This window comes from Sinohyriopsis cumingii, chromosome 5 (assembly GCF_028554795.1).
Source record: "Sinohyriopsis cumingii isolate HCF-2022 chromosome 5, ASM2855479v2, whole genome shotgun sequence".
In the NCBI taxonomy this organism is placed as follows: Eukaryota; Metazoa; Mollusca; class Bivalvia; order Unionida; family Unionidae; genus Sinohyriopsis; species Sinohyriopsis cumingii.
This window is the reverse complement of record NC_142965.1, coordinates 127,208,337-127,227,718: the sequence shown is the minus strand read 5'-3', so window position 1 is coordinate 127,227,718 and position 19,382 is coordinate 127,208,337. Positions and strand designations below refer to the sequence as shown.

The 19,382-nt window shown below is 37.6% G+C and overlaps 1 protein-coding gene across 1 annotated transcript in view; it reads left to right on the top strand.

The window, feature by feature from the left end:
• The window catches only part of LOC149800159 (excitatory amino acid transporter-like), a 36,341-nt gene that overhangs the window by 4,870 nt on the left and 12,089 nt on the right, over nt 1-19,382 (top strand). Inside the window, exons 2-4 of the mRNA XM_089959757.1 lie at nt 17,512-17,776; nt 18,205-18,279; nt 18,638-18,760. Of these exons, the coding sequence (XP_089815883.1) occupies nt 17,524-17,776; nt 18,205-18,279; nt 18,638-18,760 (451 nt within the window). The 5' untranslated portion in view covers nt 17,512-17,523. The remainder of the gene's footprint in view (nt 1-17,511; nt 17,777-18,204; nt 18,280-18,637; nt 18,761-19,382) is intronic.

The following is a 19,382-nucleotide window of genomic DNA, read 5'->3' as shown; positions in this document are numbered from 1 at the left end:
TGCATCACCGTGATGGCATTTTCTACACGAAACTAACACCGATAAAGGGGGAACTGATAAATGGTCCGTATAGCATGGCTTTGTATATAGCGTGGCCTTGACGGAACTTGAGAATACCTGACACTCCTTTGCTCATACATAATACATGTCAAATTCAGAATGAGACGGACAAACTGAAAAGCGGACTGTCCGGTATAACACCGCCCTATGTGTACATTGTTCAAAATATCTTGAATATGTCTGATCACATCGTCACGGACAGATCCATGATTTTTTAATGAGTTTAAAATGGGCTGGGAACTTTTGATAAAACGACCGAGTTCATTCGGTTTTGCTCTGAAAAATTACAATCGTTTTGGCCTGAAAAGCGGGGAAGGGGCGACCAAAGAACCATAACCACTTGTAGAGTCGTTCCTGTGTCACTTTATATATATATATATATATATATATATATATATATATATATATATATATATATATATATATATATATATATATATATATATATTTATATATATAAACATATGTTCGGGCAAGTTGTCCGTATTGGGTAATGTGTGTGTGTGTATGTGTGCATCTGTGGGTGTTATGATGATTTTCAGTAGTTACATGGCTGTGTTCAGGGACGTTATGGATGGGAGGCAAGGGGGCATACCCCCCCCCCGCCCCGAATTTGCATGTACTGTAAAGTGTAAAACTGATGTTGCCTATATACGAAAATCAACAAGTCCGTCAGGTTCCCCTCAAATCAAGTTTTGCCCCCCCCCCCCCCAAGATATGCTCCCCCACCCCCGAAAAAAGTTGGAATGATCATACTGGCTGTATGATTATACTTTCTTTCACATGAAAGGCCAAATATCTTTGTAGTTATGTTGTCTTTCTACTCTTTTTTTTCAGCTGCGACTTTTAGAAATTTAAATCATTTCAAAAAGGGAAAGAATATTGGTGATGACAGGAGAAACAAAATGATGCGTTACGTTCTGCCTGAATACAGCAATCTTATACCATTTAATTTTGGGATAAAGCAAGTGTATACAGTAGTCCCCCTCTTATAATGCCACCCCTAATGCAGCAGGGAAGTGGCCTTATAATGCAGGTGGCCTTTCTAGAGGGGGATGACAAATGCGAATAGTAAATACATATGAAAAATGTCACAAGTACATTTAATTTTAAATATTTAATATTTTAATTAAAAAATCACATGCATGATGTGAAATAAATGTAAAACAAACTTTGTCATCATTTGCAAAAGAATGCTATGAATAACCATTGATACAGTTTTAAAACTGTCTTTATAAGTATGTTACAGTTCACATCACGTCACTTTGTTGGTAACAGTCTAAAAAACAAACCAGTCTCATCACATTAAAAATATCCTTGCTGTCATATCCCCTGCATATATCGTTTAGTCTTTTGTTCCAATCTTCGACAACTTCATTATTAACATCAGCTGATTCGCCGCTAATGACAGAACACTTGATATTGTGTCGTACTTGAAATATGTGCAACCATCCGTTACTTGCGGTTAAGTCGTCATATCCCAGTTCAACTGACAAAATTTTTGCTTCTTTTTGTCTTTCAAATCAGGATACAAACGTCTCCTGGCTCAAACAATCTTCCTTTCTCCGTCCATTTCACCTTTCCACTTCTGCAGAATTGTTTCATTATCTTTCACGATATTGTTTATCTGAGTCTTCCCGACGTTAGTTTTCTGCAAGAATCCTCGACGACACCCACCCACACCCCCCGCCGTCAGTTGAATTACTTTCACGTTCTCCTCTAAACTAAGAATTTTTATTTTCCTCGATGACATATTGATCTTTCTGCAGTAAGTTATTCATGTTGCCAACTACAATACTGATAAAACAATTTTGTATGCATCTAAACAAATTGCCGTGTTTTTAAAGGAGGTGATCTTGTCACGTGATTCGTTAGTCGCAGTCTGGTACCCTATTGTTTTTATACATTTCTTGAAACTAGGTGAGAGAAGCCAAAACGGCTTCGATAGGTACCATTAACATCAAGCAGATTTGACCTCGCGGCCGCTAGGATTCGTAATTTTGACAATTATTGTCAGTAGTAATAGCCACTGATTACCAAAGTGAACAAGCTCAACATCTTACTAAGGGAAGCCACAAAGGCTATTAAACCATTTTCCTGCTGACTTGTGTGTTGTACATCGATACTGTCACTTCTCAGCTGGTACTACTGTTCGATAATTGTATTCTTAACAATTATCAGAGTGACTAAACCGGACATCTTATGATAACACAGCAGTAAGGCTAATTGGATTACATGTACGTACCCTTTTGTATGGATTAAAATTTGAGTCTTTCTCGGTTTTTATGGAATAAATTTGGCTTCTCGTGAGGCGTAAATGATATAATATTAACCTTAGTGGTAAATGTACTTTACTCAACACTTCTTTCAGTAACGAAAACCTGACATCGGGAAACAGAAATCGGATTACTTAACACACGTTATGAATACAATACTGGTTCTGGATACATATTCAAATAAAATGCGGCCACTTGTGAGGGGTAAATTTTATGATTTTGCACTAATATGCTGGCCGCTGGTCGCGTTAGCCGGGTGGCCTTTCGCGAGGGGTACTTTAGCAGCAGGGAAGTTCTACAGACCAGACCGTTCCAACAAAAAAAAACCTTCTATGAGAACATTTTCTGCAGAAACCTCAGAAAACAGAAATAAACCTTTCCAGAAAAACTAATTTGCGTAAATTCAACCCCTAATGCAATTTTTGTGTGCGAATTATGTCATTCTGGACAATAGAAAAAATATGATTTTTCGGGGGGGGGGTGGAAAAATGATCGGGTGTCGATGAAGTTTGCAAGGGAAAGGCTGCGGATACTAATTTTACTTCACAATAAAACAATATCATTGAAAATAAGATGAGTCGAAAAACTAGCACAGTTGGAGAACCTCATTCTGCAAGATTAACACGAGAAGAATTAGCGGCAGTAAGGAAACTCATTCCGACAAAAAAATTATTTAAGAAAAAAGTTCGTGAGTATGATGATTCACAATATCATATTGGTGAAGTATCGTCAAAATGGTTGAGTCCAGTCACTGGAATTATCGAACAAGTCGCATATGGCAAACAACAAAAGGATAAGGAACTTAAAGATCTTGGGCTTATTCCCATGACGAGAGATATTGAGCAACATACCCAAGTGGTTCCGGGTCAACTTGAGCAAATTCGACACGAACAAGCACAAGCGCAAGCGCAAGCACAAGCGCAAGCACAAGCACAAGCACAAGCACAAGCACAAGCGCAAGCACAAGCACAAGCACAAGCACAAGCACAAGCGCAAGCACAAGCACAAGCGCAACCTCAAAGGGAAAAAATAAAAATTTCGGGTTCCGATAAATTTACCGATGAAACTATCGCAAGAATAAAATCAATGAATCTGGATGAGGTTGTAAAATTTACTGTGGAAAATTTTGAGAAAAACAGACGAAAAAAACTGATGAAACCGGGTCAATCCGAGAGAATAACATACACAAATTGGAAAAGGTGGGTATATTATGCATACAATAATGTTAAAGTAATTAAATTTAATGATCCAGAATATACTAAATTTATTCTTTTGGTAGGTAATTATGAAAAGATATACAAATCTAAATCATTATCGCCATCTTTGCTTTCATTTCACAAAGTTGAACCCGAACCAGAGAAAGTTGAACCTGAATTTCCAGAAATTAGACAAAAAAGAATCATGCCATCAAGATATTTTACCAGTGATACTCTTGAAAAAATTAGAGACCAAGATGAATTAATTCGAATCGCAAGGTTTGGTTTTGCAGAACCAGAAAAATATTTGAAAACAAAATATCATGATTTAAATATGACAAAAGGACAATGGATACCTATTGTGTATTTTGCTTCTGTGGAAAAACCTGTTGATATCGAAGATCCTGATTACAAAATTTTTACAAAAGAAATAAGACAATTAGATCAGGAAGAAATATCAAAATCACCCGAAGAACTTGAAGATGAACCTGAAGATGAACCCAAAACAGGAAGTGGATATACCATCTGTCCTGACAGTGTTGTCAACGACGTATCTCGCCTCGAAGTATTAATCGGAGGAAAACGAGCCGGAAATAACTCCCGTGAGATAGTCAACGAAGCCTCAGATATTTGTCAGCGATTATTTCGTGGTGGTATCATTGATTCTCACATTTACAAGGAACTCGTCGATGAGCTTATCGATTAAAATAACACAATTGAAATAACATGATTGTTCACAAACATCAGCGCAGACCAAGACAAGTCCGCGTAGTTAACTCTCGATTGCCTGTGTACAAATATATCCACGGCAACGGATTCGGCGATATTGTTGGAAGTCTCGTTACGCGAGTAATACCTAAAATTGGACCAATGGTAAAACAACTAGGATTGAAAGCGATAGGAAAGATAGGTGAGACTGCTGTTTCTGGTATCGGTAATTTGGCTAGTAAAGGCTTCAACGCCATCAAAAATAAAATATTAAGTTTAGTACGTAAAAAACAACCCGTCAAATTACCCATTACCAGCGAAATGCCACCTGAAGTCAGTAAGGCCATAAATGATGCGGCAAATAAAAAAATAAATGATCTAGCACAAGAAGCTGCTATAACAAATCTAGCGCAGGAGGTTGCTAAGACAAATATTGCAAATGAAGTTGCTAATACAAATCTAGCAAATACAAGTTTCATTTCAGGCGATGGTCTTCGTTTTAGACGATATTATTAATAATAAATGTTCGCACAAGTGTCAAATGAAGTATTTGACATGGATGAACCAGTAGGTAGGGATACATCAGTGCGAGATTTCCAGTATTTCTCGTACGATACAGTTGAACCCAATTCAAGAAATCGGAAGGAAATACAAGTCCACGATACAACAAGATATTTTCTTCCATCTGAGGCTTATATCGAATTTGTTGGAAGGCTTGTTAGGACAGACGGTACCGACTTTGGAGCGGATTTTAAAGTTGGATTTGTTAATAACGGAATTATGGCACTATTCAATAGCGCCATTTACATGATCGATGGAAAGGAGATTGAATCAATTACGAATAACGTTGATATAGCAACGACGATTATAGGATTAGCAAGATACTCGGATGATTTTACCAGATCAGCCGGTCCTAGTATGATGTTTGTGAAGGATAATACTAATGACCCCGATCATTTTCCGTATGTCGTCAGACAACCGAATAATCGTGCTGATCCTCCTGTTATTGCTCAAGCTGTTGGTCCTACTCCTTTCGAAGATATGATAATTAGCGTTAATGATCGTTACAACCTTGGATTTAATGTGCGAAAGAAAATGTTAGTTGGAAATAGTCGAAGATTTTCCTGTGCAATTCCATTATCTCATATTTTTGGATTTTGCAGACATTTTAGAAAAGTTATTTACGGAGCAAAACATACGATATCTTTCGTTCGAGATGCCAATGATGACAGAGCCATCTGGCGAGCAGGTGGTGTAGCAGCTGATATCGGTAGAGTTGTCCTTGAAAAATTTACTTTGTGGATGCCAGCGATAACACCATCGATGATCATAGAAGAAAAATTATTATCATTTATGAATCAGGGAGGAAAATCCATAATGTCTTGGTTGACAACGATGACTGATTCTATCGAAAATATTAATATGAACGGAATATTTACTTGGCGAATTGCGTCACAACAAGGCTCGTCCGCACCAAGACATATCTTTGTTGCTATACAAAATATGGCTAGATACAATCAAGAACATAGTCACATGATATTCGATAAATTTGGGGCAACAAACGTATCATTGAGAATAAATGGCCAACAGGAGCCATCCGAGGAAATAGCTATCAATTTTGATAATTACTCCACGGCACGCGCATATCATCGATTACTAAGTTTCATGGGACGCGATCAAAATATTGATACGGGATTGCAAATATCACAATTGGATTTTAATACTCTCTATCCCATCTATTATTTTTCCCTGGAACATCTCGATTTGGTAAAACAGTCGGTTGTCGATATTCACTTCAAGGCCAGAATTAACACACTTGGACAAAACGCAAAAGCCATTGCGGTTATTCTCAGTGATAGAACAATGTTTCTGGAAGGCATCAGCGGTAGAATGAGAGTCATCGATGCACCCGTAGAGAACATGTAACAAATTCTAAATTTAGATTAAGTGATTATTAATATGCCATACGATCACGTCAGCGTAACTCTGACCCCCGGTCAGGTGAAAAAACTTCAATCAGCAACAGCAGCGCGACGAGGTTTAAGTTTAACTTTGAAAAGTAATCAACTTCACGGTGGACCTAACAAACTATCGTTAACTAAAAATCAACACGGACATTTCACCAGAGCCAGATCAGCAAATACTGGTATTCGCTTGAATCTCTCAATAGGAGCAATCAGAGATATGATCAAAGTAGGTGGTATTTTTCCATTGGCTGCGCTTATACCCGCGTTAATAGCAGGCGCAAAGGCAGTAGGATTGGGCGCACTTGGAGGGATAGGTTCCGCAATAGCAGGAAAAGTTGTTGGAAGAGGATATCGTAAAAAAAAGGGAGGATTTATCTCCCCCTTCTCTCTTCTAGCAAAAGTGCTGCAGACGCAACAAGGATCCGGCCTTTACCTAAGACGACCCCCGTACGGATCCGGTCTAAGTCGAGCCTACCAGCCTCAAATTTAGATTTAATAAGTGAAGCAAAAAAAAAGAAAATAAAATTTTTCAGAGGCGTATTTATGCGAGATCAACTACCGGACAAACCAAATTCAACCGAGACAGGAATAATAAATCTCGATAAAAATTCCGGTCCTGGCACTCACTGGGTTGCGTATGCGATTAATCCTCGCGAAATCATCTATTTCGATTCATACGGATTAGCACCGCCGAATGAATTTATCAAATACGTGTCAAAACTAAAACTTCCGGTTTGGTATTCAACACTTCCAACACAAACATTAGCAGATCCACCAATATGCGGCCGGGAGACAATTAATGTCCTTGATGAAATTTCAAAATCATCCAAACCTTTTCGCAAAATTTTATTTGAATATACCGTAGATAAATATCATGGTTGACATTTACGGTAGGTCTCTCTTTAGGAAAGAAAAAAAAGACGTAGTCGACATCGATACATCAAAGTTTGCAACCAAGAGCGATATTAACAATCTTTTATCGCTGTCAGAAGTTGATCCTGGCGAAGTTGCTGTATTTCAAAATACTGAAGGGCGATTACAAACTAGCAACGTCAAAATAACTGATATAATCAAGCGAGACGAATACCGCGATCACATTAGTCAGTTTACTCGCCAATCGGAGATGGTATTAAAATCTATTGCTGATATCGCCGATATTATAGCGAAGTTACCCCTGAAGGCCGATAAAACATTACACGACGATCTTCAGGATAGAATGACAAAAAGACTTAATAGGCTAAATAACGACCTTAAAAAACTTGAGGATGCTTTAGCTAAATTTAGCAAAAAATTTGACGAGGATATAAAAACATCCAGCGATTCTTCCTCCGCATCAAATAAAAAAACCGATCAAACATCACATGACGATCTCAGCGAGAAAATAAAAAAAATCAACGAGGAAATTACTAATATTCTTGCCGAAATTAACGAAGTAAATATCTCGATGAGTCAGAAAATCGATAAAACATCAATCGACGATCTCAACAAAAAAATAAAAAAAATCAACGAGGAAATTACTAATATTCTTGCCAAAATTAACGAAGTAAATATCTCGATGGGTCAGAAACCATCGATCGACGATCTCAACAAAAAAATCAACGAGGAAATTATTAAACTCGGTAATGTTGTTGTTCCCGAATTTACCAGGGGAATTAACGCGATGCAAGGACAAATAAAATCCATCAACGATGAAATTAACGTGGTACGTGAATTAGCGCGTCAAAAAGTCGATACATCAACGTACGACGAAAAAATTCAAGATTTAAACACGAAACTTCTCGCTACAATAGCAAAGATTGACCAATCCGTCGATAAAACTGGTCACGCCACTGACGTAAAGCAATTAGGTAAGGAAATTATCGAAATAACCACAAAAATATCGTCAATGAACCTTGGAAGATTATCGCGAATTTCGATACCAGAGGAAGTAGAAACAAAAAATCTTACCTGTAGTGTGCCACTTGTGGTAGAGGTACGAAAAGAGGCATGGTGGACACCCGTGAATAACAAATTTAAATTTAAACCGCCAATTAGTGGATATTATCGAATATTTATTCAATCTCCGATAGGTTTTAAAATAATAGCCGCAGGTGGTAAAATTTTTGGTGAATTTTTTAATTATATTATGTACACAGGTTACGAGAATACATTTGTGCTGGAACCACCAGATAGAACCAATATGGGACCAATTGGTTATAGTATAGTTTTCGAATATTTAGCCGAAGATATTTCGGATTATGAAAGGTTATTTTTCCCTGTTGATTTGGAATGATAAATAACTAATAAATGAACGCATCTGATTACCGTTACAATCAGGCGCGATCATGGCAGGATTCGTTGCGAAAACAACTTGACGATTATCAAACAAAAATAAATAAATACCAGCGCAAATTAGTTATCATTGATGTTGCAGTGTACGCGGTATCTGCTGTGGTCGCTGGTGCAGGAATAATTCTATCCGCGGTAACAATGATAGCGCCAATCGTAGCAACAATAATAATCTCGTCAACAACAGCAATCGCGGGTGTTCTTAATATCATCGCGAAAAAGATATCCTCGTGCACGAGTGAAAAGTTATCTTCGTACAAAAGTAAACTAACTAAGATCAATGATGCATACTCGAAGTTATCATTGTTACTTTCTGAAAGTCTCAACGATGGTATTATATCCGATCTAGAATTTTCTTCAATGATTAGTATTTACTCGGAGATTGAACAAATGAATATTAATAATGTCCGAGTTAGCCCAGATCGTGACAAACACGACACCACCAACAACAACGTTAATATCGCTAAGTTCAACGAAACCCGAGTTTAGTATTAATTTTTCAACACCAATTAACGTTAACGAGATTGCATTAACACAATTGCGCGTCTACAACAGCTGGCCTAATGTTAGATCGAAATCATTCGGTAATTTGATGCCAAATAATTCACTTGTTTTTGCAAATAAGAATAAACCCGATGGAACACCCGATTGGATCGTCGTTGGTATACCAACCGGTAGTTACGAAATTGATCAGCTGAATAATGAGTTTACCACTAGAATATCAAATTTAACCGGCGATGCTAAACCGGGCATAAAGATATCTTCACATGATCCAACACTATCGTCAATGATAGAAGTGAAATCACCGTACGTGGTAGATATTTACCAATCATCGATTAGAAATATATTAGGTTGGCCCGAGGTTGCACCTCTGATAAAACCAAAAAAATCGGATGTTATTATTCCAGGTTGGTATGAGGAAGCCCTTCCAGAAATACCGGAACCAAAAAAGGAAGATTTTACAACCGACGAAGGATGGTATGGAGATATCAAACACAAACCTTTGATCCACAGCGCCATCAATCTCATGAATAACCACAAAATTAACCTAGTAATATTCGCTTTCACTTTTATTAACGAAAGAATTCTCTCATGGCTGCCTCTTCCTAAAATCCCCCCAGATGTGAAAATCTTCGACGCTACCCACATTAACAGGATAATAGCCCCCATAGACGGTATCTTGGTAAGAAGAACACTAGACGAGTTTATTCAAGAACACGAATTACAATTAAATTTATTGCGAGGATCATTTCATGAATGCATCCTAAATAAATCTGGTTCATGCAACGAAATTATAAAGCACGTGAAAATTTTAAATCAACTCGCGAATGATATTGAATATTATCATGATATGTTTATTCGGGCGATAGTCGACGATATATCAATTGCCGACTATGTTCTTCCTATTAGCAAATTCGAGTTGATCAAGAACTCGGGTGAGAAACAAAAATTCATGAGAGTATTTGAATTAACCGAGGAAACACTGCCAAATTTCAAATTTCCTAATTCTGATTTTGATGCGATGAGAAAATCCGTCACTGATACCATTGATGATTTATTTCCGAAATTATATGCCGCATGGACCAAAAAAATACATTCAGAATTGATTCTTAAACACAATAACGATCCTGACAAAGGTGGACGACATATATCGCCGGGTATCGTTAATATAACGGAAGTTATCGCGATTTATCTTCACGCGGATGTTGTCGAGGGTAGCTACAACGTGGATTCGTCAGAGTCGAATCAAGCGAATCAGGGATTTGTATTGTATTCATTTTCACCTAGCGCATCCCCTGGTTATTTGATAATCAAGGAGCCAATGAATCCGTTTTACCTGCGATGTCATAATCGGTTATTGACAAGAATAAATTTCAAATTAACGGATCAGAAAGGAAATTTACTTGATATACGCGGGGAAACTGTGAGTATCAATCTTTTGGTGAAATCGTGAGAATCAGAGATTTTTAAATCTGTCCACGGGAAAAAATAGGCGAAAAAAATAAATAAAATTCAGGGAAATTTTCAAAATTAATTTTTTTTTGTTTTGTGGAATTAGGAATCGGAAGATTCCCTAATTTTGTTTTCATCGACAAGTTTTTTCAACTGCCTGACACGCGAACTTGTAATTTTTCTTGATTCGTATGCGTCAGATAAAATCAATCTAGCATTCTCCACCAACATCGATAATTTAACGAAATCCTCAATGCGATCATCGTTGACTGTAGCTAGTGATTGATACATCGCAATTTGGATTTTCTTTATTAATTTGTATTCGGACGGCAGTGTGTATTTGTATTCGAGTTTTCCTTGAACAATCGTCTCGAATTCTGATCTGATTTTACTTGTATCTAGATCCGATGGAAGATTTATTTTTTTTCTCAAGTCATCGATAGCTTCGATGATATTGCTTATGATTTGTTCGTTCATTATATTAATTTTGTAATATTCAATTATTCTTCAAAATCTTCGTTATCTGAGTCTGGTATTATTTGGATGTAGGTGAATCTGATCCATGCGTCGGAATTATATGAAAATGTAGCATGAATTTTTCCTTCTGCTACTCGCCATACTGTGATGGAATTAATTTCATAATGTTTTGCAGCAGCATTCATTGATTCGAATGCAAGTTCTTCGCCTGTTTCCTGATTTATCGATTTGACAGATTTAGCGAATCGCGAACCACCTGTATTACCAAAGGCGCAATTTTGACTCTGGGTTACCGCTCGAAGGTTATTTAGTTTGTTATTGAGTTTATTTCCATCGATATGATCAATAACAAGTCCAATTTCTATTGGTCCTCGAAAACACTCGTAAATGAATCTGTGATTATAATATCTTGTTTTGGTTTTGTGGGAGGCGGTGAAGCTGAGATAACCCGAATTAACAACACTACCAATACAATTTTTTGTTTTGATGTGTCTGACATTACCATCGGCAGATGCCTCGTATCCAATGATTGTTGGATGTGATCTATATTCGTGTGTAGGAATCGTTGATTTTGAATCCATTATATAATATTTATATGTCTAAATCGAAATTTGCCTTGAATCTATTAATATAATCTTCTTCACATTTTATCACTGAGGAAGATCTTCTTTCATAATATCTCCGTAACTCACGATATTTTTTTCCTCCACAGGAGAAACATAAACGCGTTTTTCCTCGGGTGCCAACTTGACAAACTAAACATCGCTGTGGTCCTTTGCTGCCTCGTCGAATTGCATATATATGAGCGCCGCAATATTCACCTCTGCAGGATTTGTCGCATGATTTTGTTGATCCGACTGTTATCCATGAACATTTATTCATTATATTTAAACATTTGTCTAAAATATAATAATGGATATATTTGATCTTGATGAGGCAGAATTTATCATTCCTGAAGTTGATCGTGCGAAGAAGGAATTTTTCGATGATGGAGCGATTCATACCTGGTCAACTTGGAAAACTAACTTCGTTAATGCTACGATGAACCTAGAGCGAGCAAAGAAGATAATCGATCATATAAAAAACTCACATGAAGAAGAACGATTTATCTTTGGAATAAAATTTATCGCACAAATGCCTGATGATACTTGGATCATTCGCGATAAACGAGACCCAATACGCGGTGGTAAGAAAAATGTTGTTCTTGATAAGAATTCGAAACCAGGATTGTTATTGGGAATCGACGGTCCTTATTATGCTAGGGCGTATCCATCTAGTGCTGTTGTTTATGGAATTTATCGGCTGAATAATAATCCTGATGTAAAAAATCTACCTGCGATGAAAGAATCGCCGATGATAAATTGTGTTGCCGAGCGAGTTATCGAGCACATGAAAAATACCCGACGCGGATCTGGCTTGACTCAATTGAGGTTGGATAAAATTAACTCATGGGCGAAGACGGTTGTTAATGGTGCATCGATTGACGATGTTGCTGTGTTGAGCAAAAAACTTAAATTTCCTATTACGGTTAAAACACTATCGGGCGAAATATTATATTCATCACCGTATAGTTCTCGAGGAACACCAATCGAAATTGTTGATCATAATTCGCACGCGTGGTCACAGTCGGTAATGATGTTCCCGAGGGATCGTTCTGTTAAATTTTATCCCGTAGATTCCGGGAAAGACAATTCCGATGCAATGTTTAGGTATATCAAAATATTAGCCGCGTCCGATCCAATATCGGTTTGGTTATTTTCGAGCGAAGAAAAATATGATCAATTTATCTTGCCGCGCGGAGATATTTACCGTGATGAAATATTACACGAATCGATGAAAAATATCGCAGTGAAATATTCATCAAATCCGGATCAGTTATTAACGAACTGTTTTACTGTTCCATCTGTTACTGCTCATGCTGCTAGAGAGAGAAACTCGTGGAAACCTACAAGGAACGAATTTCTCACTGATATTCAACTTAGCTGTATCGAATACGGCCATGGAGGATTGTGGAATACCAAATATTATTTCGAAGATATGATTTCCGTTGACATGAGCGCGTGTTATCCTGGAAGTTTCCTCGGATATGGCGATTGTGCAAATTATTTTGCTAAATTTGGTCATCCAACCAGCGATATGACAAGAGTATCGATTAACGGACCGTTACCCGATTTTGTTATGACAGGATTCGCTCATGTTACTTCATTCGAGTTTGCTGAAAATTTGCATAAGATTTGCTATATTTGGTTTGGTCGGCATTTATCTCAGCGAAGATGGGTCCCTACGGTATTGTTGAGATATATGCTGGATTCGTCGATGTTAATATCATTGACGGTAAGTGAAGCGATTATATCGTATAGAAAGCAGACCGAGGTGTGGTTGCCGACAGATTGTGAAAATGCGAAAGATATTGGAAGAAAAATAATTGGTAAATTTACTCAAGGAGGATCAGTTGATCATAAACATCGCCACGCTAGGTTATTTATCAATGATGCCGAGATGGATTTTATTATTGCTGATACAGTATCGCGTGGAATATTTTGCAACAGAGAAAATATTATTATTGATGGAACGAAGTTGGGTACCGTGATTAGTTATCTCGATGGAGAATCAGCGCAATATACTCATTTAAGATCATCGATGCTAGCTTATGTGAGTATTAATTTGCTGTCGATGATAAATAAATTTTCTGATATCGCGGTAAGAGTTGCAACGGATTCGTTTTATATCGATAAGAAATTTCAACACAGGCTGGAAAATTTAATCACCGATGGTTCCTGGGGAACTTGGAGAATAAAAAACGAGGATATTCTAGATTATTGCGAAGACGCTGATGTGGAAGATTGCGATAAGTTTCATAAGGATAAATGCGATGAAGTATCAACAGCAGCATCTGCGTTCGATCCGATTTCACGAAGTAAATTTGTCTACATGAACGGTCCTGGCGGTAGTGGTAAAACAACACGAGCAATAAACTTATTTTCAAACTCTGATATGATCGTGTTGACTCCAACTCACAGATTAGCGAGAGAAATAAGACAACGCGGCGTTAATTCTTGTACGTATCATAGTTATTTCAAGTACAGCGGTGGATTGTGGGATTCGGCTCGCATGGGAAACAAATATATCAATAAAATTATAATATTTGATGAAATTTGTACGGTAAGTCTTGTCACGTTAAAATCGTTCCTGGGTTGGCTGGAAGAAAAAAACACCGCAGTAATAATGTGCGGAGATCACGGCCAACCAGATCCTATTGATGGTGAATCTCCTCACGAGTGGCTTAGGAACTTTGTGGATTATTATGAAGAGATTGATGCTGATTATAGATCTAATGATATTTTACTGACCAAGTTTAAAAAAATGATTCGATTACAACCTAATAAATTTCAATGCGATGTAATGAGAAAAATAATCGACGAGACTTCGATGGATAATTTTCTAAATTTGTGGCGTCCAGATCATCTGATTGTTGCTAGCAGAAAAATTGTTCGCGATGCTATTCAGGAAATGTTATTCAAACTTCATTGTGAGAAATTTCCAACATTGCAGGTACCGTTGTGCTACAGGCCCGCTGATACCAGGAAACAAAATATTAATGTTATTTTGCCATGCGGAGAAGAAAAAATAATGGTTTTGAATGATATTATTTTCGTTGATATTAATCTTATCAATGATGCGATAAACGCGGAAAAATCTCCATGGAAACTCGGATACGCAGCAACGATACATTCATCGCAGGGATTAACAGTAGATGGCCAGGTCTGGATAGTCGATGATAGAATTTCCTGGTCGAATTTAGTTTATCTAGCAGTTTCTCGAGTAAGAAAATTATCTCAGTTAGGTAGAATTAAATTTCACATTAACGACGACGGTGGTAATTGAGTATCCTTCGGTATTATTTGTAATTCCTCTTTGGTAAATCCTCGTTGTGGTGCTGGCGAATCTAGAAAATAAATTGCTGGTCTTCCTGATGATCTTGTTACAGCTGATATTTTATGTGTCGTAACGCTCCAAGTTGGATCAGTTGCTCTTTTTCTGCCACCCTCGGCTTCCCCCTCCTTATATAAATATCTTACAATAACACTACCTAGCACAGGCGGATTTGTGGAACTTCGCTTTAGTGGTATATTTAGTTTTGTAATTGCAGTTGCGGGCTTCATTGATATTGTTCGTGTTACTTCGTTATTTAGTGCGTTAATCACGTGAGGTAATCTTGTTACCCAATCGTGAGATCGTTTATCTTGGATAAATTCTCTCGCGTACTGATATCCGAATAATCGTTCTGCAAGAGTTTTATTGAATCTTTCAACGATAGCTTGATTGTGATGAACACCTACAATACCGCGACGGATTTTAACATTATTCTTTTTCATCAGTGAAGTAACCGCGCCAAGAAATTCTCGACCTGGATCAACCTGGAGAAGTTTCGGCCATGTTAATGGAGATCGTGAATAAATTTCGCTAAACGCCTTAGCAATCTCTGTTGCTGTTTTATTCGATAACGGTTCCGCTTCCTTGTATCTGCTAGCGATATCAACAACCGTCAACACGTATTTATATGTGACTCCGTCGACGGTATCGTAAGGAAGAAACATTAAATCAGCCTGATGGACTTCATTAGGGACGCTGACAGAGAAACTCGCATATGATATTTTCTTAGGCGGAGGAAGATAAATTTGCCAAACTGCTTGTCTCGATAACCACGATTCAGCGACAAATTGCTTTACTTTTGCTGCCTTGGCAAGTTTGGCTATTGCTGATTTTCCTCGCCAAAATCCTCGCGGAGAATAATATATTTGCTCCATTATAAATTACCAGCACCTAGTACTAATTTACCTTTCATTGCTCCTTTTATTAACCAAGTTGCCAATTTCTCTTTGAAATTTTTATCAGGAATAGCATCTATTGCGTGAATTAATTTAATATCAGCGAGATGTCTTTGTTGTAAATCTCCGCTGCGATATGCAAGATCGTGATAGTAGCATGCGTTATCGATAGCGTTTACTGGATCCTCGCCAGGATTTGGTTGATTATTATCGTTAAGTCTTATATCTAGCCTTGTACCAGGTCCGCAGTAATTATATCCTGGTAGATGCTTCTCTCCGGGATATTTCGCCCAGGGAGCTCCAGGCAGATTTGTTAAGGAGGCAGCGATGTCTCCTCCGGTTCTACTTTTTTTTTTACAAATCTAAATTTACTTGTTCCACAAACCGCGCATTCTCCCTTAATTGCATTCCTGTTGTTGCGTGTAACGACTTCGATTGGATTTATCGTAGCAGTTCGAGTGCGACACTTAACACAATATAGATCCATGTATTCTAATAACATGAATGTAATTGATTTTTCAGCCACGAAAAAACGCGAGCAAGTAAAACACACCGCGGCATTACCAAATTCGATAAGAATGATAATCATTGGACCGTCGGGATCTGGAAAGACACAATTGTTATTGAATTTGATAATGCGATGGCTAAAATGGGACAAATTGTATTTGGTTGCGCCATCTGTTGATGATCAAAGATGTTATCAAGTACTGAAGGAATTTAGCGATAATACTGAAGAAGGAACAATAGAATTTATAACGGATATCAATGAAGCTCCATCGGTAGAAAATTTAGATGGCGATGTTAATAATCTTGTTGTTTTCGATGATGTAATGCTGGATAAGCAAACTAACCCAGCTAGGATATTTTCGCGTGGCCGACACAAGAATACCGATGTGATTTACGTGACACAGCGATATACGCAAATTCCAAAGGTTATTAGAGACAATTGTAATATCTTATCAATGTTCAATGGCGTTGATACTCACACGCTAAGAAACATTCATCAGACTTGGTGCAACGGCGATATGGATATAAATAAATTCAAAAATTTCTTCAGTCACGCTCAGGCAACACCACACGGTTTTGTCACGATTAATCTTCATGATCCTCGTAGTAGGTATCGAGTCGGTCTTGATCAGATTTACTCATAAATTTGCAGCCTTTCCCTTGCAAACTTCATCGACACCCGATCATTTTTCCACCCCCCCCCGAAAAATCATATTTTTTCTATTGTCCAGAATGACATAATTCGCACACAAAAATTGCATTAGGGGTTGAATTTACGCAAATTAGTTTTTCTGGAAAGGTTTATTTCTGTTTTCTGAGGTTTCTGCAGAAAATGTTCTCATAGAAGGTTTTTTTTTGTTGGAACGGTCTGGTCTGTAGAACTTCCCTGCTGCTGTACTTTTGAACACAAACTCGTCGGTGCCAACGGATTCTAGCTGTAAGGAGCGGGTAGCCGCTGGTCAGGGGGGCCGTTCAAGAGGGGGACTACTGTACCTATGTGTCTATTCAGTATTTGCCTGTTATCTGCTAGTATTTACTACATGTATGAATTTGAAAATTTAAAAGTGTCTTACCGAGAAATCAAGATAGAAAGGCAATCAGTTTCATTGCAATGAGAGCCATGTTTTGTCTCCAGCATCCCATGTGTGTACACTAGTCAACATGAATCAAAACCCCGCTTAACGGTTGTTCCTTATTTTTTCCTTTTCAGACTCGTATATAAATGAACACAGATCTTTTGACTGGAAAACATATTGAAAAATACAAGTTCGATGATGGTTACGATGAAGGATCATCGCCGTCGTGTTCGACATCTTCTTTATCGATGTCATCCAAGAGAAGACAAGGTGGCTGTATTAGATTTCTGAAGAAGAATTCACTGCTTCTTTTGACGGTACTCGGAGTCGTTCTTGGCTTTGTACTTGGCTTTTCAGTTCGTGAGGCACGGCCTTCTGAAACTGTGCTAATGTGGCTTGGTATGTATATCTGCCAAGTATAATTAATCCGTTTGTATGATTTTTAAAATATTATTTTTGTTCTCTGACATTAAGGTGCATATCAACTAAAGGTTACCTTGATCGATTTTGCATTAGGTGCAAATATTTTATATATTTACTTTAACAAATTATGTAATTATTTAAATTTCTAAACATGTATTAGGGCCCAATGTAGACTTTTAAATAGGTCTAATACATATTTGCTCCGTGCTTTGTTATTTCCAGAACATATTATATATTTGTCTTGGAACATTATCTATCTATCTATCTATCTATCTATCTATCTATCTATCTATCTATCCATTATCGTTTTGGCCCACTTTTGTAATTATGCTGGCTCTATATACACTTTAGGATCTATATTGGCATGTTTCGCTGTATAGGCACACCAACATTTGTATTTTTAGGTTTTGGTGGTGAGCTGTACCTACGAATGCTAAAAATGATGATTGTACCCCTGATATTCTGCAGTGTGGTCGCAGGTATGTTTCTCAATATCACAAAAGCGTGAACGTCTGAACGTCAGTCAAACGTTCAAATAAACTGTGTTTATTATTGAATCATCAATCACATCTGCGTGGAAGAAATGCAGATGCGATTTAATAATTATTATTGAAGACATTTTTACCATCTCATATTTGTTATGTAAACGTATATTAAAAATTATGTATGACAATGTTTGCGTGCATGTGTATGTGATCATGCACGCATGTATCTATGTAAACAAGTAAATATTCATGGAAGCATTGTGCGTATTTACAACTATAGTTGATTGCTGTTTGTCTGTCTGTACTTATGTAAATTAAGTACGTATGCATTGAACTATTCATTCTTTTACAGGCACTGCATCGATGGATCCCAAATCGAATGGCAAGATAAGTTTGGTATCATTCATCTTCATCCTAGCTTCAAACGTCCTCAGCGCTGCTGTTGGCCTGTCTCTTGCCCTTATACTTAAACCAGGTACGTCAGAGCTTCAAACATTTTCAGCGTTGTGATTGGTGTGCACCTTACACTCAAACCAGGTACGTCCTAGTTTTCAAACATTCTCAGCGATGTGATTGAGTGCTCTTACATTCATATTTAAACTAGGTACGTCCTAGCTTCAAACATTCTCAGCGTTGTGATTGAGTGCTATTACTCATACTTAAACTAGGTACGTCCTAGCTTCAAACATTCTTAGCGTTGTGATTGAGTGCTCTTACACTCATACTTAAACCAGGTACGTCCTACCTTCAAACATTCTCAGCGTCGTGATTGGTGTGCACCTTGAACTGACACCAGGTACGTCCTAGCTTCAAACATTCCAGCATTGTGACTGAGTGCTCCTTACACACATACTTAAATCAGGTACGTCCTAGTTTCAGACATTCGCAGCGTTGTGATGGAGTACTCTTACACCCATACTTACACCAGGTATGTTCTAACTTCAAACATTCTCAGCGTCGTGATTGGTGTGCTCTTTACCCTCACACTCAAACCAGGTACGTTCTAACTTCAAACATTCTCAGCGTCGTGATGAGTGATCTTACATTCATACTTGAACCAGGTACGTCCTACATTCAAACATTCTCAGCGTCGTGAT